Source organism: Plecotus auritus (assembly GCF_963455305.1).
Source record: "Plecotus auritus genome assembly, chromosome: 3".
NCBI classification, from domain to species: domain Eukaryota; kingdom Metazoa; phylum Chordata; class Mammalia; order Chiroptera; family Vespertilionidae; genus Plecotus; species Plecotus auritus.
The window spans coordinates 202,321,662-202,345,928 of NC_137772.1; the positions used below are offsets into that span (position 1 = coordinate 202,321,662).

Genomic DNA, 24,267 nt, shown 5'->3' on the forward strand with positions numbered 1-24,267 from the left:
GTTTTACCGGACTGAACACTCTGAGTAACTTCTGGTTGATGACAAGGGAAGGCAGAAATAAAGAGATTTCAAGAATGGCTTCTAAAACAGTAGCCTGGATTCGAAGCCTGTTGTCTTGATGCACATTCCTAGTTTGAATTTCAGAAGGTGAATATTCCTTCTTTCCATTCCTTTTGTAAGTTCTAAATGGTGTCATACTTCCTATTCCTAGGGCAGATTGATTCTGTAGGGAGAGGAATAAAAATCATGCAAATCGCTTTCAAAATAACACTCCACCACACAAGTATTGTAGGATTTTATGGGTTTGGATGAAAGACAACTGTCTCTTTATCTTCTTCCAAATGGCTAGGATTATGTTTGGTGATTACAAAGTTAATATTTTTTTAACAGAATTAGTATTTACTCAACATGCTTTCTAGTAATAATTAATAATATTCTGATTCCTTTTAAAATTACTTTAATTATTATTTTTTCCTTTTTAAAAATTATTTTATCATTAAGCCATGATGTACACATGCAATCACTCTAAAAGGAATTAATAATTTAGCCTCTTTTTTTTTTGTCTCGAATAATTTAAAGCAATCTTTTTTATTTCTTTTGTCAAAGGGCCATAGTAATGAATCCTATAACATTAGTTTGACAAGTTATTTTGGTCTGGCCTAAAACTCATGATGCAGACTAGTATAATACAATGTGCCTGACCTGGAGTCAAGGTTAGTTTCAAATCCTAGTTCCCACACCAACTAGCTGTGCAGTTTGGGGCACATTATTTACCTTCTCTAAGCCTTGGTTTGCTCATCTGTCTCATAGTTTAATAGGATTCAATGATGTCACGTCCTGAATACCTGAAACACGATAAATGTGAGCTATTTTTATTGTTTTTGTTGTTGTTATTGACTAATAGGAGAGATAATAGTCAAGTCACCAGTCTGCTGGTTTTCTAACAGTTTCTTCAAACACGTATCAGCTTTCCTGATAAGTGAATTTTCTGAAAGTGGCAGTTGAATTTCTCTATGAGTCTTATAGAGAAAAACTAGAATTAACCTGACTCTTCTAAAATAAAAGGAGTAAATATGTCTTAAGCTGTGGATATTGAGTCAGTAAGGAATTTCAATTTCTTCACTTGATCTTAGCCAAAAAGTGGAACTTCAATTTCTTGAAATCATACTCCAGCTCCCCTGAGCTACCTCTTTTCTCACAGTTCGCATTTCAGCACATTGCAAGTCAGAACTTCTCCCCAAACATAAATATTCAGAATTGCCATAGTTAGGATTCTGAGTTTAAAATAATCAGTTATATGCCAGCCTTAGGAGACAAATATATAACTGGCTTACATTTCTGATTTGGGTAGTCTAAATGTAATCAAATTTATTTTTATTAAAAATAGTTTAGCAGCTCACATGAAAATATATTTATCTTTGCTCCTATAAAATTGTAACGCATTTAAAAATTGTTCCTAGTGTCAAACATCAGGTGTGGACCTCAAGCATCTCCTAGTGAAGGCTGTAGGTCTTTGATGAAAGGCTTCACAAAAGTCAGAAGTCCCAGCCTGAAGAGAAATACGTTTCTCATGTTCTTTCCACCACTTGGTGATGGCACTCCACAGTCATTCTATGAAGCTGCCATTTTCATTCAGTTGCAACTAAACAGTTTTTTTTAAAAAATATTTTTAAAATTGATTTTTGGAGAAAGAGGGAGAGAGAGAAACATTGGTGTGAGAGCGGCCTCCCTACAGGGGAACAAGTCTGAAACCCAGGTATGTGCCTAGAACCTGAATCGAACCAGCAACCCTTCAGTGCACTAGACAGTGCCCAACCAACTTAGCTACACCAGCCAAGGCACACCTACACAGATTTTTAAGGAAAGAAGCTGTAGAGGATGGAGGGAGTTACCATCGCAGTGTCCACACAAATTCCTAGAATCCTTTCAAGATTTAGGGTCAGCAACAATTCAGTAAGGTAAGGGCCCATTAAGTAAGTTTGGCTCTGAAAATGCTAATTGAAAATCCTCCTCAGCAATTCAGCCCCTTTCCTTCTGCTTTTCTGTAGCCAGCTGGGTCCCATGGTGACCGTTTCTGAAAGAAATCATCCCCTTCAGCAGTTACCTAGCACCATGGCAACCGAGACGTCAGCAAAGCAGGATAGACCACGGAACAAAACAGCTGCTACCAGGCTTCCTCCCTGCTACTCTAATTCAGCCCTGTCTGAGGCCTAGGGATGAGGTTAAAGACGTGCAGATATCCACACTCAAGAAATCCTATGTATTTCTGAGATTTTTCCGTGAGCATAGACATATGGGCGTATTGTAAATTGTGTTATGAGAATTCCTCCAAAACATCGAGAATATTTAAATGGTGGGGATGGATTGTGGGAGAAGGAGGTAGATACGGAATGCCCTTTGGGTTTAATGTTATATAAAAATTATATTTGTATTTACAAAGTAACCGTAAATAGACAGGGAAACTGGACCCTTAGATATATGGCTGGCCTGATGTCTATTTAGACAAAAGACCTCAGGGAAATATTTTAAAACTATTTTTATTTACCTGAGAGTTAAATGAATTAAAAATGGCTTTAGTGAACACTGTAGGGGTTGTAATGCTGTCCGTGGTGCTGAATACTCCATTGTCCCAGATGTGCCAAAGGGGCTCCGGAGGCTGGCTAGGGAACCCCTTGTCATGTTAGGGGACTGATAATAGGAAAGAAAGGGGCTGGGGAGAAAGCATCATTTCCAACCCTACCAAGCAGCTCTGAATGCCCAGACTAAAACATTCAGATGAGAAAGAAAACAAAAAATTAAGTAGAGAATGCTGAAGGTTTGGATAGTTGAATCTTCCCTTTTCATATGGAGATTTTTGGCCTGAGCCAATCAGGTTAGAGATTTCTGCTGCTTTGCTCCCGAAAGGAAAACTGGGGGGGGAGGGAGAGAGAAGATGGCCACATTCTCCCCTGGAGCCACATGATCCATTTCCCATGTGACACATTCCAGAGCCTTGGAAAAGAGAAGGGAGGGGCACCCAGAGAGTGGGGCTGGGGGCGGGAAGATGGTTTAACAGTCAACCCTGCACAGCGTCATCTTGTCTCCCTACCAGGAAGCGGGCTGTGAGCCAAGGGAAAGGCAGAGGACAGATATGAATGTGTTCCCAAGCTTTCCTGGTGGCTTATGGCATTCTCCAAACTCCCATGCAAGGGCTATTGCTGACCAAGAAGACCCAAGGAGACTGGCTCTAAGATCAAGTCCGGATGGAGGTATGTGCCAGAGATCCCGCGGTATTGTGGCTGAAATTCGGCTTAGAGAACATAAAACCTTTTTTTTCCAGGCAATTTGGGGATCTTGTCTTGGCTTATTGGCTGGTTAGGGGCTTTAGTTTTGTTATGGGTCCTGCAAAGATGCCTAGGTAGTTCTGCAAAATGAATAATTCACCAGAGTAAGTGCCTGTTGAAGAAACAGATGGAAATTCTGTATAGTGGTAATTCATAAAACAAAGCAGTCATTGATGAAAACGATCTTTTTCTTTGAATCTGGGAAGAAGGAAAAAAATGTTACTGAAACCAACTAGATTTCATTGTCTCTGAAATAAAATCCTATTTCATCCCTCTCCAGCTGTTTATTCTGTGCTCATGCTCCCAGAGGTTGTTGGCAGTGGCTTCTGGAGATGAGGGGGCAGGCGTGCTGTTTCTTTGTGCTGTGCAATCCTCTTCCTCCTGATGTTCCTGATACCAGGAGGGCTTGTGATAGTTTCCAGCTCTGGTTCAGGACAGCAGACTACCACCGAATTTCAAGCCTTACAGAAGAGCTACCAAGAGGGCCCCCGTGAAGTTCTCAAAGGAATCTCCCAAAGTTACAGACTAAAATAATCTGCCATGTATTCAAATCTCGGTATCTTGACCATTTCTACCCAGCATAGAGAAGGAAGCTAACAAGTATAAATTTTACTTTGTCTATATTTTACAAATACTTACAAAGTTCTTAGTATATGTAAGGCATCAGTCTAAGCACACAAAAATCAATCATGTAATCCACATGATAACCCTCTAGAGGAGGTGTTATTAGTACCCACATTTTGGTGATGAAGAAACTAAGGCACAGTGAGGTTAGGGGACTCTCTCAATGTCGCACAGCTAGTAAATAGTAGGAACAGGATTTGGATACAAGAAACTTGACCCCAGAGTTCATGATCTTAACCGTTGAACCATGCTGCTTCTCTGCTTGTGTTATTTCAGATGATGTCAGTAATTGATTTGGTTACAAATTTTGTTCAGTTGATGCTACTAGAAGATTGAATCAGCTTGCCTGGCTAAAGCAGATCCCCAGTGAAATCTATATTTAATCTTGAATTATCCCAATAGTCACATTTTGTACCCCCAAATAACCCAGTAAGTAATAGCCTGTTCTCTTCCCCTTGTGCTGTATAGATATCTGGTAGTAAAACACTGTGTTACTATGGTGACCAAATGATGTCTAAAGGAAAAAAAGAAATCTGGAATTACATCATGGTTGATTTTTAAAAAATCAAACCTAGAAACATTCTTCCATCCAGCCTAAGCATGTGCTCTTTAAAAGCACTTACCCGGGTTCCAATATAACAGATTCAACGCTTATAAAATTATGAACATAAACTATGATATCAAACTGATTAGATATGTTCCTTTAAAATAATATATTTTAAAACAAGGGAATCGATCTCTCTCTTTGTAAATTATTTTAGGTTTTTAAGGAACAATGAGGAAGTTTTTGGGTGTTTTTTTAACTTCTGGAAATTTCCGAGATACAAGGATTTTCTTCCTTTGGTCTGTGTAGTTTCCCTTCTGGCCCTTATGAAATAAAAGATGACTGATCTTGTTCTTACATGCTGTGGGAAAACTAAGAGAATTTGCTAGGTCAAAGATACTAAGAGGAAGATAAGGGAAAGGAGTCTAAAATTTGTAAAATTCTTCACTAAATGAGGTGTTTCCCTTCAGGGTTTCATTGAAAAAACTTTGAGGAGTAATTATGTGCCCTACAGTATTGAACTTTAGTTAGTCCTTTAGATTAAGCCTTTCATCCCTGCTAAAGTCTACATTTCCCTGGGATAAGTAACACGTTCACACTAATCTGGTCAACTGAAGGGAGCTTCTTGTACCCTTCCATCTTTGGATTGCTAGCACTTAGCACCAGGCCTGGTTTATGGTAAGCTTCCCATATATATTTGCAGATGAAGAATGGGAAGACTCAAGACTGACAACATTCTGCCAGTTTGGGGCCTGGTAGGAGCCATTTTGGGGCCCATGCCTATTTTGTTTTGCATGTGTTTATAGGGAGGATCATGAAGAGATAAATGTGCAGTAGGAAAAAATTATGCCTGAAATTTATGTATGCTATAGTTAGATTGACCCTGGACAATGGCACATTAGAGTTCAAGACATACCTATAAATTCTTTCTTGGAGATTACCAATTCCCCTGGCGTCCTATATAATAAAAGGGTAATATGCAAATTGACCCTAATGGCAGAATGACCAGGAACGACTGGTTACTATGACGCACACTGACCACCAGGGGGCAGATGCTCAATGCAGGAGCTGCCCCCTGGTGGTCAGTGCGCTCCCATAGCGGGAGCTCCGCTCAGCCACAAGTCGGGCTGTGAGCACAGCGGCGGTGGCGGGAGTCTCTCCCACCTCCTTGGCAGTGCTAAGGATGTCTGACTGTGGCTTAGGCCTAAGCCATTAGTTGGACATCCCCCAAGGACTCCTGGGCTACCAGAGGGATGTCCACCTGCCAGCTTAGGCCCGATCCCCTGGGGAGTGGGCCTAACCCGGCATATGGACATCCCCCAAGGGGTCCCAGACTGCGAGAGGGTGCAGGCCGGGCTGAGGGACTGCCCCCCCCCCCAGTGCACAAATTTTTGTGCACCGGGCCTCTAGAATTATGTATATTTAGAATGAAATTCTTCTGATATTTTATTTCATTAAGTTTATTGGGTTGACATAGGTTCATAAGATTATGTAGTTTTCAAGTGTACATTTCTATGATACATCATCTGTATATTGCATTGTGTGCCCACCACCCAAAGTCAAATCATCTTTTGTCACCATATATTTGGCCCCCTTTACCCTTTACTCCCTACCCCCTTCCCTCTGGTAACCACCATACAGTTGTCTATGTCTTCTGATATTTTTATTTACATCTAGATGGAGGCACCACTAACATCTCTGAGGTTTTGCCTGGCACTATTTCGCAACATTGAAATAATTCACTTTGGGTTGAGAGTTAATGTCTTGAGAAGGTCAGTTCCTTCCCCGGGCAGCCTTGTCTTAATCAACTGTGAATCCCAGTGCCCCAAAATGCTGCCCAAGAGCCCACAGAGCTACAGGATTCCTCCCGAGAGAACCCTGGGATCTTCAGTGTCAGAGTAGGTCAGAGCCAGACAGCCTTTCCCAAACGGACTACAAAAGATTGTCTCCAAGTATTTGAAAGATTGCTTAGTATTTGAATTCGAGTTAATAGACTAATTAGGGTTAAAATAGTCACAAATATAACCTTTCCTATTATTTTTTCCATCTAATTCATTAAGGAGAGGAAGAGTGGGGCTTGTGAATGAGGTACGCATCCCTGAATCCTATTCACTCATCCTCCTTACCTCCAGTGTTTGCTATCTGCTGAGTGGACTATGCAAAAGAAACAGCCCTGCTGCTGGAAGCAAGTGCCGCACGCCCCCCTCCCCCAACCCCGTCCCCTCCGCACTCATGCAGGCCTTCTCAGATACCAGGTAGGCTGGTGCACACAAGAGGCTTCCACCTGGAAGCCTACCTGGGCTTCCTACTCATCCCTCTCGAATCTAAAAGGTGCAGTCTCTCAACCAGCTGAACAGGAGAAGACAGAAGAGAGAGAAAGTGGAGCCTTCCTCTGGAGGAGAGGCTTTGAACTTGGAAGCTAGGCATGAAAGAGGAAATAAGAAGAGGGACAGCGGGAAGAGACTGGACAAAAATCCTACACCTATGGATGAGGACAGTGGGGGGGGGGGTAAGGGCAGAGGGTGGGGTGGGAACCGGGTGAAGGGGAGCTATGGGGGGAAAAAAGAGGAACAATTGTAATAATCTGAACAATAAAGATTTATTTAAAAAAAGAAGAGGGACAGTGAGCTTGGGTGAAGGATACAAGAAAGGGATGCCTCCGCCCTGCCTTTTGGTCACAGTAACCTGCCCACCACTAGTAGACGCTGCCAAACGAGTCACGCCTTGCCAGCGCGATTATCAGATCCTTTCCTAAAGTGTATACATAGGGAGGAGGAAAGACCTGAGTGGATGCAGTTTCTTCTCTATGAACCAGAGCACAAAATGGGATGGGATGAGAGGTACCCTCTCTGAGAGAATGGCTTTAAAAGCAAAAGGGGAGTTACCATCATGATTCTCTTTCCCTGTGTGTAGAGTCACTTCCCCTTGGCTAGACTTGTAAAGCATTCATCTCCTGGAGTCTTTCATTCGGCAGACGTTCCTACCCACTGGATGCCTCTTGGTTCATCCTGATGGAGGCGCTATGATATACATGATTAGTCCCAAATTCTGATCAGGAAACTGGAGCTCAGACAGATGAACTCATCTCCTCAAACTCACACACAGCAAAGAAAGCCAGGATCTGAATCTAGGTCTTTTTTTAAATTTATCTTTATTGTTCAAAGTATTACTGATGTCCCCTTCGTTTGTTTTTTTCACATTGACTCTCTCCACCCCATCCCCGCCCCTCCCAGGCCTTCACCACATTATTGTCTGTGTCCTTGGGCTATGCATATGTGCATATGATGCATATGAGTTCCCTGTTTAATCTCTCCCCAGCCTCCCCTCCACCCAACCTTTCCTCTGAGATTCCTCAGTCTGTCTTTCTAATTCTGTGCTCTTTCCACTATGTCACAAGTGAAGTCTACATTCTTTTTTAAAATGTATGTTTTTGGGCCCTGGCCAGTTTTGCACAGTGGTTATAGCATCAGCCTGCAGACTGGAGGGTCGCAGGTTTGATTCCAGTCAAGGGCATGTACCTCGGTTGCAGGCTCAGTCCCAGCCCAGTCGATGTGTCTCTTTCACATCAATGTTTCTCTCTCCCTGTGTCTCCCCCTCGTTTCCACTCACTCTAAAAAAATCAATGGAAAAATATCCTTGTGTGAGGATTAACAAAAAATATATATATGTTTTTGGATATTAGATTAATAAAAATACAGTTCAAGAAAATTTGGAAAATATAGAGTAGTATAATGAAAATAAAAATCAGTTATGATCTCACCACCTATAAATAACCACTGTTAAAAATTTCGGTGTATTTCTTCTGTTTTTCCCCCAAAGCATCTATACATGTAAAAGCCTAAGCGACCGCCCAACTGTTTGACTGTCCATCTGGTAGCTATGATGCGCAGTGACCACCAGGGGGCAGATACTCTGACCAGTAGCTATGATGCGCACTGACCACCAGGGGGCAGACACTCAACGCAGGAGCTGCTGAGCTGTGGTGACTTGGCAGCTGCACTTCTTGGGTGATGCACCTGGAACCAGAGAGGAGGGAGCCCAATTCCAGGTGTGTCACCTGAGAACTTCCCTCTCGCAATCCAGGAACCCTCGGGGGATGTTGGAGAGCCAGTTTCCGCCCGATTGCCGCAGGCCACACTGAGGGACCCCACCGGTGCACTGGGCCTCTAATATAACAATAACAAAAGTAAATGTTTTCTTAGCACTTGCTCTGTTCCAGATGTTAGTTTTCTTAGCTCCTTTCTTATATTTTATTCTCACAACAGATCAATAAGGTGGGTCCTGGTATTATCCTAATTTTATTGGTGAAGATGCTCATGAGTACAAAGATGCTAAGTCACTTGCGGTGGCTGCATAGGTAATATGTGATTTGAAACCCAGGTAGGCTGGCTCTAGGGCAGGGTTTCTCAACCTCAACACTTTTGGCATTTGGACTAAATAATTCTTTGTTGGGGTGTGGGGGGTGTCATCTTTATTATAGAACTAGAGGCTCGGTGCATGAAATTCGTGCACTGGGGGGGGGGTGTTCCTCAGCCCAGCCTGCACCCTCTCCAATCTGGGACACCTTGGGGGATGTCCGACTGTCCCTTTCACAATCCGGGACTGCTGGCTCCCAACCACTTGCCTACCTGCCAGTCTGATCACAACCTAACCATCCCCTGCCAGCTTGATTGACGCCTAACTGCTTCCCTGCCGGCCCGATTGCCCCAACTGCCCTCCCCTGCCGACCTGGTCACCCCTAACTGCCCTCCCCTGCCAGCCTGGTTGCCCCCAACTGCTCTCCCCTGCAGGCCTGGTCACCCCCAACTGCCCTTCCCTGCCGGCCTGGTTGCCCCTAACTGCCCTCCCCTGCAGGCCTGGTCACCCCCAACTGCCCTCCCCTGCTGGCCTGGTGGTCCCTAACTACCCTCCCCTGCCGGCCTGGTCACCCCTAACTGCCCTCCCCTGCAGGCCTGGTCCCCCCCAAATGCCCTCCCGTGCTGGCCTGGTTGCCCCTAACTACCCTCCCCTGCTGGCCTGATTGCCCACAATCACCCTCCCCTGCCGGCCATCTTGTGGCAGCCATCTTTGACCACATGGGAGCGGCCATCTTATTCAAGGGCATGAGGTTCAATTTGCATATTACCTCTTTATTATATAGGATGTTTAGCAGCATCTCTGGCCTCTGCCTACCAGATGTCAGTAACACCTTCCTCCCCCAGTTGTAACAACCAAGAATGTGTCCAGCCTTTGCCCAATGTCCTCTGAGAGGTAAAATGACCTCTGAGCCACTGCTCTAGAGCCCATGTTCTCAACCACCACACTGTATAGCCTCTTTATATGTAAAATGTGCATAGAGTTATTTTCTTCCACATCTAAAGAAGGAAATGCATCTTCAAATTTGGGTGCAGGCTATGAAACCATCCTGGAATGTCAAAGGCTTTATAGATCATAGGTAGGAGTTTAGTTACAGAGAAATGTTCATAGGTGGACATTTATAACAAGCTTATCGAATCACACCATTGACCAGTGAGGAGAATAACCATGTTTCTCTCTCTCATTACTTTTTTCCTGGTTCTCTGTGCTAGGCACCCTTCAGCCTTCAAGAATTCAGATTTCAGGTGTCACTTATGGTATAGCAGGGCAGTGCTTATTAACCACAGTATCAAAATAGATTGCTGTGTCCCAGACAAAAGTAATCACTTCCTAATAAACAAACTATCCAAGTTTGCCAGTGATTTATTTTTAAATTTTAATTATAAATTTAAGGATATCTGTATAATTATTTCCTTTTCAACATGATTTCTTAGGTTGAAGATTAAGTATTGGAGTTATTGGTTGAGCTTCTAGAGTTGCAGATAATTCTGGATATATCTATTGGGGAATGTCACACATATGAACATATTTGTCATGTCTTTCTCTGAAGAAAAAAAATTGAAAATTATTGGTGTAGGTGATTAGATGATATATAGGGAGGATGAAAATAAGCATTGCGAAATGACAGCAGTAGCATTTTAACCTATAAAATGTCTAAAAATATATGGCACTAAAATTAATATTAACCATGTGAAACATAGGCAAGTATGCATTCAACAATATTTTCAGTGATACATAGGTGCATAATTTGCCCATGAAAAATATACGTTAATGCAAATTCAAATCTAACTTTTGCTCCATGAACTTGAAGGTTGCTTTCTTGGAAAAATTGGGTGGCGGACAGTGGTGCAGATGAAATTTGCCCAGTGTTGATGTGGATTTGATGTGAGACAAATCTAAGTGCTTCTGAAAAACAAGAGTTCTTAGTAACTCCCCGGTCAGTGCTTATACTCGGTTCATAATGGATCATTCACCTTCTTTTCAAACATCTGTAAATCGCATTTCTTGTACAGTTCTTTCCTGTGAGTGTAACGAGTCTGGTCTTTGTCCCCCAACTCTTTCCTATTCAAGTTACACTACTGGAGATGTGAACTGAAACAGAGCTTGGAAATGAAACTGAACATTTAGCTCCAAGACAACTGTTTGCCTCTTCTTTAACTCAGTGAGCACGCAGCAGGTATTCAAAGAATGTTTATTGTAATGTCAAAGGCTTACAGTGCTGGGACCCAGCAGCTCCAGCCAACTTCCCTCTCTTTCTGGCAAAATGCACTCTCAGTGTGAGCTCTCTGCTAGTGAGGGTGGTAGATTATAAGTTAAATGGAGGTGTGTTGCTCATTACAATGTCTACCTATCAGTTTTAGTTCCTAGAGTTAAAATGACTTTAGAAATCATCCAGACCAACTCATTCACATTTGGACATGGAAACAGGGATTCGGAGAGATTGATTTACTTAAGGTGCATAATTTTCCTTACACTGAAAAAAAAAAAAAAAAGAAGAAGACCTGTGTCCCTTGACTTGCTGTTCAGTGCTTAAATTGGAGTCAGAACCCAGGTTTCTTGGTCCCTAGTCCAATGTTTAAGGTGAAGTAGAAAGCACTACATTCTTTAAGCCTTTTAGGATTTCTAATATTCTAGTAGATGCTGGTAGGGTAGTGGAAAGTGATAGGATGGTTGGTATAAGTTTTAGTCTTCACACTCAGTTATATAAGAAATGCTATGTTGAATTAGTTTCTATTGCCACTATAACAAATTATCACAAATTTAGTGGCTTAAGAGACAGTCCCTTATGTCACAGGTCTGAAGACTGCGTGTGCTTGTCTAGTTTCTCTGCTTGGTCTCAGAGACTGAAATCCAGGAGTTGTCAGATCTGTATTCCTTTGTAGAGGCTCCAGGGATGATTCCCCTCCCAAGCTCATTGTGATGGTTAGCAGAATACAGCACCTTGTGGTTTCAGGACTAAGGGCACATTTCCTTGGGCATAACTATAGGACTAAGGGCATCACTCCTAGAGGCCTCTCCCTGGTTCTTTCTTCTTCTTCTTCTTCTTTTTTTTTTTAAACATATTTTATTGATTTTTTTTACAGAGAGGAAGGGAGAGGGATAGAGAGTGAGAAACATTGATGAGAGGGAAACATCGATCAGCTGCCTCCTGCACACCTCCTACTGGGGATGTGCCCGCAACCAAGGTACATGCCCTTGACCGGAATCGAACCCGGGACCCTTCAGTCCACAGGCCAACGCTCTATCCACTGAGCCACACCGGCTAGACCTTCTTTTTTAAAATATATTTTTATTTATTTCAGAGAGGAAGGGTAAGGGAGATAGAAACATCAATGATGAGAGTCATTGATTGGCTGCCTCCTGCACCTCCCCTCCCCCTACTGGGGATCAAGCCCACAACCCAGGCATGTGCCCTGACCGGGGAATTGAACTGTGACCTCTTGGTTCATAGGTCAACACTCAACCACTGAGCCATGCCTGCCGGGCCTTCCTGGTTCTTGCAGGTGGACCCTTGCATCTCAGAGCCAGCAACAGCTTGTCAATTCCCGTTTATGTGTAGAATCTGTCTCTTCCTCTGCTACATCTCTCTGCTACCAACCAGAGAAAGGGGTTTATTAGTTTGGGCCTACCTGGATAATCCAAGATAATTTTCCCATTTTAAATTCTATAACCTTAATTATATATGCAGAGTCCCTTTTTAAATATAACATATTAACAGGTTCCAGGGACTAGGGTGTGGACATCTTTGGGGGGCCATTCTGCCTATTCCACACATTATTTCCTTTAAATAGTGGCAAGCCTGCATATAGTCAATAATACTGTAATAACTGTGTATGGTGCCAGATGGGTACTAGACTTATCAGAAGGATCACTTTGTAAGTGATAAATGTCTAATTATGTTGTACACATAAAACGAATATGATATTGTATGTCTACTGTGATTGAAAAGCAAAAAACAAAAACAAAAACAAAACAAAGACAAGCTGCCAAAAAAAGGGCAAGTCTTCATCCTACCAGGCTAATGGGAGAGTCCGTGACAAACATTACTGGGACTCTCTCTCTTCCTCTTCCTGGGTCCTGGGGTTCTTATACAGAGCAAATTTGTGTGATGGTCCCTGTAGCCTTGGATCCCGTCAGATTAGAGCAGAAATGGAATTATGGCCTGACCTGGTATGGCTCCTTGCAGGCTGGTGGGTCTGCTGCTTTGGGACCACCCCTGGGGCTGTGCACTCTTCCCAGCTGGGGAACCCTGTGCCTTGGTTCCACCTTCCTAGCTGCACTCCTGTATTACCACCTGTCACTTACCTGAAGCACAGTGAGAAAGGGAGGCAAGGGTCCCAGAACTACCTTTAAAAAATAGCTTTATTGAGTTATTATTTACCTACCATAGAAACACAGGACACCATGTATGGGACATTGCATTGGACATACTTATGCTAAAAATTGTTATTTATCTGAAATTCACATGGAACTGAGCATCCTGTATTTCATCTGGTGACCCTATGTGGGTGGCCTATTGTGAGAACCTGTCTTATCCTCTCTGGCTTTCCGGGTCCCCCACCACAGTCATGCCGGTGGCTGCCTGGGCCTGATGTCGTTCCGTAAAGCACTTAGCTCAGTGTCCACAGCTTAGGGCCAGAAAGTAAGATAACCACTCAGGAAACTTTCAAAGGGCCTATATGGCCTCTTCAGCCATTTAGCATAAATCCAGGGATCTGTGTAGGTTCAGAGCTTTGAGACAGATTGCACCGTAAAACCTACACTACTAGAGTTAGTGGGCTGGTGAAGGTTACTTCTAACTGCCTCTGCAGGAAGAAAAACATGATTTATATAGTGTTTGTCCATTTCTGTGGTGTGACTAGTCCTACTGTGGCTGATTCACGATACCAACGCGATGTCATTGAACTTGGAGCTGGAAGAAATGTGCACAGCTGGCTCTGGGGAGCCCATGCAAGCCAGCCCCAGCTCACGCCTGCTCCAGGCGGTCCTCATTTTCGTATATAGGCAAATCAAGCCTACCTAACAATGAAAAGCTTAAGAGAAAATGTCTTACCACTATGGTATTTTCTTACAGTAAAACTATTAAAAAATAAAAATGATTTCCTACTTGGAGTAATAGCAATTGATAAAACTTTTTCTGTACTTCAATTCAGAATGAGGTATAGACTCTGCTTTCATTATGTGTTTAAAAGGCAACAGTTAATCATCGTTCATAATGAATTTCTAAAACTCCCATGTTTTTTATTCCGAAGAAAGGCTGTGTTTCCAGATCAACGCATCTACTGAACTTTGCTAAGCCACCATCCAGTATATGGGGGCAGTGATTTTCACATATTTCTGAGCTAGCATATTGAACAGATGTATCTGTGGGTGGTTAAGAGGCTGTGGGGGATCACTTTATATTCCTACGTTTGATTGAGGAGTTAAGAAAGACCTATCCATGTACAGCCAGTTCGACCTTCTGAATTCAGATCCAGCCCTTTGTGGCCTCCCTGGGCATGAATCCACGGTGGAGGTTCAGTGTACAGGCTGTGGAGTGAGGCAGTCCAAGGGTGACCACTTTCCAACTGTATGTGCTTGGGGAGGAACTTCTGTTTTTTCACTTGTAAAATAGAGCTATCTCCAAGGGCTACACAAACAAAATATCTGATACATAGTAAGCACAAAGTAAGTATCAACTCTTGGTACTATTGATGTCATAACTACTGTCATTGTAATTCATCTTACTGCTCATTAATAAACAGCCTTATGTATTTAGGTCTATTTAGGTCTAGCAGATACTTCCCATTCTACAGAAAATGTTTGTTTGTTCCCCCCAACCAAATCATGTAAAAATTCAATATCATACAAATTCTAGCTTGACATTAAATGTTTAAGCAAATCTCAGAAATGAAAATGGTCTTCCTACATTGTGAGAATGTCTGTGAATCCTTATAATTTCAGGAGGGGGGAAAATCACTCGGATTTTTTGAATCCGAAGGAAACCAAACCAGCAGTCAATGAGCTGAGCCAGGAGTAGCCCCTGGCAGAACTGCAAAGTGAACAAAGTTTGTCATCTGGGCCCCTCTGTTTCTCATTGTGGTCCTCTCATTAGCGTACAGTCACTCATCCATTCATCCACCCATCAAATATGATTTTCCAAAGTTAAAATCATGACTCTCATACACATATAGAATGAACATGTGAAAGGTTTATTAACTTATTACCAAAAGAACCAATAAGGTTGATTCCAAGAGCATCTGAAGAAATGGGTATTTATAGGGCTTTGTGCTTTGTTTTCTTTTAAACAATGTCAGCATAAGATTGCAATATAGTCACAAAACTGGTTAATGTCCTACCGGGCAATAAATCTATAACCTTTAGGGTTATTTTTCCTGCTGGACAGAAGTCTGCATGTTCACATGTAACTTCACAATATCTGGACTCTAGTCATATTGTGTAAATAGCAAAATCAAACACAGACACTTTGTCCCAGAGAATTAATCCTTGGAGAAGACATCTAACAATGTCCTGGCATGACTTTAAAATAATTTGCTATCCTCTTGCTTACTTATTTTCAGACACTATGTCATTTTTATTAGCATATCTGTCCATTTACTTGTTCAATAAACCTTTATTAATATCTATATGCTCCAGATATATGCAGATAAAGACATAGTCTCTGTCCTCAAGGAATTTATAACCTAATGGGGAGACAAATATTCAAAATAAAAATTATAATATAAAGTGATAGACATATTCCCCTCCCAGGTTTCTTAGGATCCCATCTTTACAGAAGTCTTCCCAATCCCCAATTCTACACCATGTCAACCTATCCACCATTTCCCCACTTACATATTGAAACGCATCTCTTAGTCTAGCCCAGTGGTTCTCAACCTTTCTAATGCCGCGACCCTTTAATACAGTTCCTCATGTTGTGGTGACCCCCAACCATAAAATTATTTTCGTTGCTACTTCATAACTGTAATTTTGCTACTGTTTTGAATCGTAATGTAAATATCTGTGTTTTCTGATGGTCTTAGGATCTACAGCAGCAGTTCTCAACCTGTGGGTCGTGAACCGCTAGCAGGGTCACCTAAGAACATCGGAAAACACAGATATTTACATTATGATTCATTAACAGTAGCAAAATTACAGTTATGAAGTAGTAACGAAAATAATTTTGTGGTTGGGGGGTCACCACAACATGAGGAACTGTATTAAAGGGTCGCGGCATTAGAAAGGTTGAGAACCACTGAGCCGATGTGGCTCAGTGGTTGAGTGTCGACCTATGAACTAAGAGGTCATGGTTTGGTTCCCTGTCAGGGCACATGCCCATACTGTGGGCTCAGTCCCCAGTTGAGGGTGTGTAGGAGGCAGCTGATCAATGATTCTCTCTCATCATTGATGTTTCTCTCTCTCCCTTCTTCTCTGAAATCAATAAAACAATATTTTTAAGAAATGTATCTCTTAGAGCCCTATAGACGAGTGATTCCTCTCTTAGATTTTTAATGGATTATTGATTTTTAGAGAGAGGGGAAGGGAGAGAGAGAGAGAGAGAGAGAGAGAGAGAGAGAGAGAGAGAGAAACATCGATGTGAGTGAGAAACATCGATCAGCTGCATCACACACACAGCCCGAATGGGGATCAAGCTTGAAACCTGCCCATGTGCCCTGACTGGAAATAGAACCGGTGACTTTTTGGTGCATGGGACGATGCTCAACCAATTAAGCCACCCCAGCCAGGACTATAGAGACACATTTTAACCTAGTGGTGTGTGTCACATGGCGGGCTCAGAACTGGTTGGGAAGAGAAAGGTTGAGCAGGAAAGAGGTGAAGAAGTCTTTCCTGTTGCTCCTAAAATTACTGCATATGGATGACTTGGACATAATTACTAATTAAGCAGCCCTGGTATTTCCAAAGCATCCATTGAAGATGTATTTATTTCCAAATTAATGGAGCAGAGAAAGCTTTCTGAAATTTGACTTTGGGGCCCTAGAATTTAGTTATAACATGGCAGACTATTTTTTCCAGGAGAGGGGTGCAGGAGTCTGCCTGAGGACTCCTCAACCACCTTCTCTCTCCCTCACATCAGAGTTCTCTTTCACGTAGCAGTGGACCCGGGTGACTCAATCTCACTGGCCCTGCTCTTTTGTTTTCCTCTATCTCCATGGTCACCAATGGGCCAGCTCCCCAAGAATATACAGCGATTTTCTCTCTCTGCTTGTAATTCTCCTTGCAGAGCCACCTAGAGTAGGAGTCATGTATTTCAGTTCTCTGTCCTCAGGGGTTCGACTAAGTAAATATTTAATAAGCAATTATTAATGTAGCGAACTTCAATGGAGGCTGTAGAGCTTGGAAAAAGAATAATACTCTCCTTCCAAGGAGCCATAGTTTAGTGGGGAAGGACAGAAACTTGGAAGTAATTCTAAAGCTGTGATTCTTAATCCTGGCTGCCCGTCAGGATCACCTGGGGAACTTTGAAACATCCCCATGCCCAGGCCGCACTCCAGACCAATTTAATTAGAGTCCCTGGGGTAGGACCCCCAGCGTCAATATTTTTTTAAAGCTCCCTGGGAAAGTCCAATGTTGCTAAGCTAGAGAACCATTGGTCTAAAGCAAAAGAAATGGAAAATACTGTAGTAAAGGGCTAACAAAGTGCTGTATGGATAAGGATACCACATCCATTCTGGATATGTTAATACTCCTATCCACTGTCTGGCCACAAATGTGGAAAAGATAGCCTCTCATAACCATCGGGAAAATGTAGGTCAGTGATTGTAGGGCATTTAGAAACTGTGTACTCTGGGAGGTAAGGTCTGCAGGAAATTATGTCTCTAAGGGGAAAAGGGCCCAACAAAGATCAACCCAGAAAGATGACCCTCAAATTCATTCCACAGGCTCTTTCTCTCTCTCACCCTTGCAGGGAGGGGAGCATTTTTTTTTTTTTAACTCCCTTGTCTTTCTGAAGAAGTCTTATTCATTCCCAAAGCCCACATCCTTTGTAAAGCCGCTGCATTTCTTCCTCCTATGCCAAGCAACACTGGGACCCTGTTTTTCTCTGGCATTTAGCTCCCTATCTGTTTTTAGCAGTTAATTATAATTATTATAGAATTCAGTTATAATATGGCAGACAGTTTGTTTATACATCTACCCTTTTATGGGTCTCACTTATCTTTGTTTCCAGCACAGTTTCTTGTTTTTCTTTGACTGAATAAACAGAGCTGTAGCAATTTTAGGTCAAGTCAGAAAGTCATGCCATCATCAGGGGAGACCTAGCCTTAGGAACTCCCCAGACCCCCTTGTCCCACATCGGAGCATCCAAGGGGTGGGGCTGCCAAAACCGGCAGACGCACTGGCGTAAAGCAGCTGGAGGAAACATGGAAGAAGGCCTGGCAGGGCTGTGGTTGCTAGGGGTGAGCTAGACTAGAGTTTCACCTCTCTTAGCAGAGTTTTGCTTTGAGAGAAACAAGAGGAAGTTGACAGGTTTCTAGTTGAGTGTATTGACTATGAAGTGCCTGTGCCACATACTCCCATTTTATTTAGGCCACAGGCATCCCCAGTCTGGAACAGCCCTTTCTTTCTGAAAAAGTGCTTGTCTGTTTTATTTTTAAACTTGAAATATTTTTTAAAATTCGCTTTCTTTTTTTTTTTGGCATCTTACAGGTTTTACACATAGTAATATATAGGTAAAACGATTATTTCCATTGTATAAGTAGGAGGGTCATGCATTCTAAATTTTCTAGGACAGTGCTAATTTTAGATCGTATGTTCTGTTTTTAGACTGTGTATCCTGATTTTTTTTATATGGAAAGTATGGTTGCTAGTGTTGTTTTTTTTTTTAATGTTTTTATTGATTTCAGAGAGGAAGGGAGAGGGAGAGAGAGATAGAAACATCAATGATGAGAGAGAATCATGGATCTGCTGCCTCCTGCACGCCCCCCACTGGGGATCCAGCCCACAACCCGGGCATGTGCCCTTGACTGGAACCAAACCCGGGACCCTTCAGTCCGCAGGCCAACACTCTATCCATTGAGCCAAACGGCCAGGGCATGGTTGCTATTCTTACAACTGACTATCATCTGGCCAGCTGTGTTTAAAGATCTTTTAGCAGTCAAGATGTCTAATTACCTTACATTTCTCTTTGAGAAATTAAGTAGGGCTGCCTCATGGACCACTCCCTCCCTCTCCCCCCGCCCCCCCCCCAAAAAAAGCCTGAGGGTAACATGGAGCTGGCACTTAGCACACCGTCCTGAGCTCCAGACTTCTGTTGCTTGTGGTTTCATGGTGAGGACGATGTATATGAAAAACCCTCTTCCCCGCACAAATTTGTGCAAAAATCCTTCACAGAGAAATGGGTCATTAAGAACTGTTTATTCATTCCACCTCCAGAACTTCAGAAACGTTTCTCTGTGAGGTGTAGTCACTGGAGCCCACCAGGAGGGGCACTGGGCCTATTGCCTGAGCGCCCTGCCCCACCCAGTGCCGCAGGCCCAATGGAGTTGCTCTGGTTATTACAGATTCAACTGCTAAGCGTTCTCTTTCCGGTTAGAGGCAGCCAAATTAAACATCAATGATCCCACTGCCACCAGTCACCTCAATTTTAATAGAATGGCCCACAATTACACAATCTTTTTTTAACCTAATAAAAAGTGTAACTTTTTTTTTCTCACTGAAGAGTACAAAAACTATCGTTAAACTTTATAATATTTTTTAAGATCGAAGGATCATAAGCTTTTAAAAAGTTGCTGAGTAACAGTTATATTTGGTTGTTTTTAATAATCTGAAAGCCTTAAGGTTTCTAGTAGCCTGGTTACATTCTTTAGAAGACATCTTGTATGTTCTTTCTTCAGTCAATGCGACGTTTTATGAAACAGTAACTAGAGAATAGCACCAACAAATTGGCAGGTGGCAAGCTGTTAGGACATGAGCCACTATCAGATGTCATTAGATGAGGAGCTCTTCTGGCTCATGCAGAAGTGTCACGGTGGCTTCATGGGCTTCCTTAATGCTTCTGTAATGGAAATTCTGCAATAAGGACGGGATCCTTCTGAGTCCCTGGCCAGCCTGTACTCACAGATTCCTGTTAGCTGTCTCTGTAGCTGACATCTGAGTGTTTCCATCAGCCTGAGTTTTCCGCTCTTGCAGCCTCGTTGCTTTAGTGTGACAACATTCAGGAGCTTCTCACTTGCCCAGAATTCCAGCAGCTCTTCACTTGAGGGGAACACCCTTACTGTGCCTCTCTAACACTCTGTTATCCCCAGTGAGTGGAGGGGACAAGGATATAATGAGGAGTGGGGCTTGGAATGAGTTTTACCACATTTGACTAAGGATCAAGAGAGGGTGAGGCCAAAGAGAGCCTGCGCTGGGCTCTGCTAAAACAGCGCCTAAAATGAAAGAGAAATGGGCCAGCGTTTGTTCTGGGTAGTAGTCACGTTTTCCTGCCAATGCAAGAGTCCTACTCGTTGACAAATGACAACCAATCTAAGTGTCCAAATAAGATTGTTAGCCTTAGGAATCGAGCTCGATGGCACCATTTTAACAGGAGGCTTCATTCTTTTTTTCTTATCCAGAACTAAGAGAAAAAAAATGAATATGGTTTTTGCTCACAGGATGGAGAACAGCAAGCCGCCTGTGGTTATTCCGACACTTCTGGTGCCCCTCCAAAACCACAGCTGCCCTGAAACAGCCACCCCTCCGCCAAGCCATGACCTGGCGGAATTATATGAGGAGCACAGCTGGATGAGCAACAGAACAGACCTGCAGTACGGACTGAAACCCGGGGAAGTGGCCACAGCCAGCATTTTGTTTGGGACCCTGTGGTTGTTTTCTGTCTTTGGCAATTCCCTGGTTTGTTTGGTCATCCATAGGAGTAGAAGGACTCAGTCCACCACCAACTACTTTGTGGTCTCCATGGCGTGTGCCGATCTTCTCATCAGCATCGCCAGCTCGCCTTTCGTCCTGCTGCAGTTCACCACTGGAAAGTGGACACTTGGCAGCGCCATGTGCAAGATGGTGCGATATTTTCAGTATCTCACCCCGGGCGTCCAGATCTATGTCCTCCTCTCCATCTGCATAGACCGGTTCTATACCATTGTCTATCCTCTGAGCTTCAAGGTGTCCAGGGAAAAAGCCAAGAAAATGATTGCAGCGTCATGGATCTTCAACGCAGCCTTTGTGACCCCCGCGTTTTTTTTCTACGGCTCCAGCTGGGACAACCATTGTAATTATTTCCTCCCTTCCTCCTGGGAGGGAACTGCCTATACTGTCATCCATTTCTTGGTGGGCTTTGTGATCCCATCTGTCCTCATAATCTTATTTTACCAGAAGGTCGTAAAGTATATTTGGAGAATAGGCACTGATGGCCGAACTGTGAGGAGGACAATGAACATTGTCCCAAGGACAAAAGTGAAGACGGTCAAGATGTTCCTCATTTTGAACCTATTGTTTCTGCTCTCCTGGCTGCCTTTTCATGTGGTTCAGCTGTGGCACCCCGAGGAACGAGACTATAAGAAAAGTTCCCTTGTGTTCGCAGCAATCACGTGCATCTCCTTTAGTTCTTCAGCCTCTAAGCCTACTCTGTATTCCATTTATAATGCTAGTTTCAGGAGAGGAATGAAAGAGACCTTTTGCATGTCCTCGATGAAATGTTACCGAAGCAATGCCTATACTATCACAACCAGTTCGAGGATGGCCAAAAAAAACTATGTGGGAATTTCAGAAATCCCTCCCATGGCCAAAACGATAACCAAAGACTCAATCTATGATTCCTTTGACAGAGAAGCCAAGGAAAAGAAACTTGCTTGGCCCATTAACTCAAATCCACCAAACACTTTTGTCTAAAATCTCAGAATTCTTTCGATTATTGTTATGTGCCAGAGATTAAAAACTTTGACTATACAAATGGAAGCTATTTATATATTTTTTCAATCAACTTTCTGAGGGAAATGTTTTCTTTTGTAAAGTATATTCACTTATTGATTATAGTTTTAATTTTAGGTACTGTTTCACCTTGAGCTCCTTTTACTATACTAGTGACATACACAAAAGAGAGAATGTGTTTCTACTTTTAATTTACCATTATATTCGAAAAGCGTAAACCATACACACAGGTTAATGAATCAACCTAGTTTTGTTGTTTCCTTTTTGTTCTTCCTACTGAAATGCTGTAACCATGGGCTTCTGTTTTAAATGGAATCCTCTCTGTCACACATTTCAGAGGCTTGTATTTTTTTTTTTATTAAAGACCATTTAGGAAGTGTTAATATTGTATATGTTTTTACATTACCTTCTTCTAAATAATCACTGTCCAGAAAGCACCCCACGTACAGTATTGGAGATATTCTGAAACTGCTGGACAGTCTTCTGTGACTGAATTTTAATCAGGGTTTGTAGAGAAAGTTTATAGAGTTGCTTAATCCCCCCTCTCTCTTTCATTTCCCTTTCACTTAAGCAGCGGGTGATACCTTGAAAAATTTGAAGTCAATGGGATGTTTTTCTCACACATGTGTCCTTTCTAGGTTGTGTCTAGGGCATTGGTCGGCAAACTGCGGCTCACGAGCCACATGCGGCTCTTTGGCCCCTTGAGTGTGGCTCTTCCACAAAATACCATGTGCGGGTGCGCACGTACAGTGTGATTGAAACTTCCTGGCCCATGCGCAGAAGTCGGTTTTCGGCTCTCAAAAGAAATTTCAATCGTTGTACTGTTGATATTTGGCTCTGTTGACTAATGAGTTTGCCAACCACGGGTCTAGACCATTTACTTTCCTTCTTTGAGTTAAACTCAAGCAAATGGGCTGGTGCCCTTGCTAGGCAGCCCCAGAAAATGCCAAAGGGAAGAATGGCAGATGGCATTTCTCTGTGCTCTGCCCTTTGGCTGCCTGGTCCTAACCCTATTCCTTAGGACAGCAAGGGCAAGGAGCACCTTCTTCTTTCCCCTAGAGACTCAGACATGAGGCCTTTTCTCCAGCCAGTGCCTGCTCCCCACATCTCTCTCCAGGACACATCATCATACCCTCCCAAACTCAACTCTTCTTTGCCTGTGATAACTCGAGATTTTCTTCTCTGGCTTGCAGGTCCCCGTTATTTCAAATCTAGGACCAGTACAGTTTTAAAGTGTTCTTATTAAAACAATAAAGGGCTTACAGACAAGACTAGCATGCATTTTCACACCCTAGTTACCAAGAGCTGCAAATAATAATTCCAGTCCCGTGATTTTGCACTATCTCATTTCATCCTCTCAAGAATTCTGTGATGTACTTATTATCCCCCCTGTGTTTTTTTTTTATACCCCCTCTGTTTTATCAATGAGGGCACTGGGACTCAAAGCTATGTGGCATATCCCAGTCGGAGTGTGACAGAGCTGGTGCTTGCGCTCAGCTCCTTAACTGCAGGTAGGTTGCTCTTTCCTTGACATTACAGCAGTGTCTCTAGAGAACACATGAGCAGCCAAACCCATCCAGGCCTCCATAGGCTTTCTGGCTACTGCTTTGGTGGAAGTGTAAGGTCTAAGAGAAGCTGGCCATTCTTTTTTTTTTTTTTTTTAATATATTTTATTGATATTTTACAGAGAGGAAGGGAGAGGGACAGAGAGCCAGAAACATCGATGAGAGAGAAACATCGACCAGCTGCCTCCTGCACACCTCCCACTGGGGATGTGCCCGCAACCAAGGTACATGCCCCCGACCGGAATCGAACCCGGGACCCCCCAGTCCGCAGGCCGACGCTCTATCCACTGAGCCAAACCGGTTTCGGCAAAGCTGGCCATTCTTAAAAGGAGAGTCTAGATGAAATTTAATGAGTTGGCCCTCACCTTTTCCTTGTCCGTGAATAGGTTCTTGGACCTGTAGTGCTGAATTTCTGAGACACAGAACCCTGTACCTTCCCACCTCACCAGACACAGGGAAACTAGACGAGATTGGCTTTGATATTTGAAGCAAAGAACAACAATAAAGCATTTAATCTGCAAAATATTTACAGAGCTGATGTTTATAAGTTGTGGTGCTTCCTTCAATGCATTCAAAAGATAAAAGTAATAGCTATATTTTCCTTCCTCTTCTTTCTCCTTATATTCTTACTTATTCCTTGAGCAAATGGCACTCTGAAAATGACAAAATGAGGCCAATGTTTATCTCACCTGGCCCTTGGATTTGATAAACTTGTTTAAAAAAATAGAAGTGATTTTATTTTCTGCCCTTTTAAATGGAATATTATTTTTTAAAGTTAGATTATAAATAGTTAAACTTAATTCATTTTAATTTATTTTTATGTATGTTATAGGTCTCAGTTTAAACTAAAAGAGACCAGAAAATTGCTAAGCTCTATCCTGTCTCTAATGTTCTATGAGTTTACCCAGTAAGTAGAAATTCAGTGAGACCATCTCATAAAAACTCTTGTTATAGAAAGTACTAGTTTTTAAATGCCCCCAAATAATGACAAATT

General features: G+C 42.7%; 1 protein-coding gene across 2 annotated transcripts; it reads left to right on the forward strand.

The window, feature by feature from the left end:
* The first annotated feature begins 2,921 nt into the window (after nucleotides 1–2,921).
* GPR19 (G protein-coupled receptor 19) lies at nucleotides 2,922–23,792 on the forward strand. Of its 2 annotated transcripts, none has more exons than XM_080663122.1 (2): nucleotides 2,922–3,248; nucleotides 20,400–23,792. In XM_080663122.1, the coding sequence occupies exon 2, from the start codon at nucleotides 20,416–20,418 to the stop codon at nucleotides 21,667–21,669; it is 1,254 nt and encodes a 417-aa protein (XP_080519248.1). In that variant the 5' UTR covers nucleotides 2,922–3,248; nucleotides 20,400–20,415; the 3' UTR covers nucleotides 21,670–23,792. The 2 variants fall into 2 exon arrangements, with proteins under 2 accessions (XP_080519248.1, XP_080519249.1); XM_080663123.1 differs by having other exon boundaries at nucleotides 3,026–3,248; nucleotides 20,439–22,089.
* The last annotated feature ends 475 nt before the right edge of the window (nucleotides 23,793–24,267 follow it).

Excerpts from the sequence above, each read along its gene's own strand:
- GPR19 (XM_080663122.1), top strand. The coding sequence starts at position 20,416 with ATGAATATGGTTTTTGCTCACAGGATGGAGAACAGCAAGCCGCCTGTG.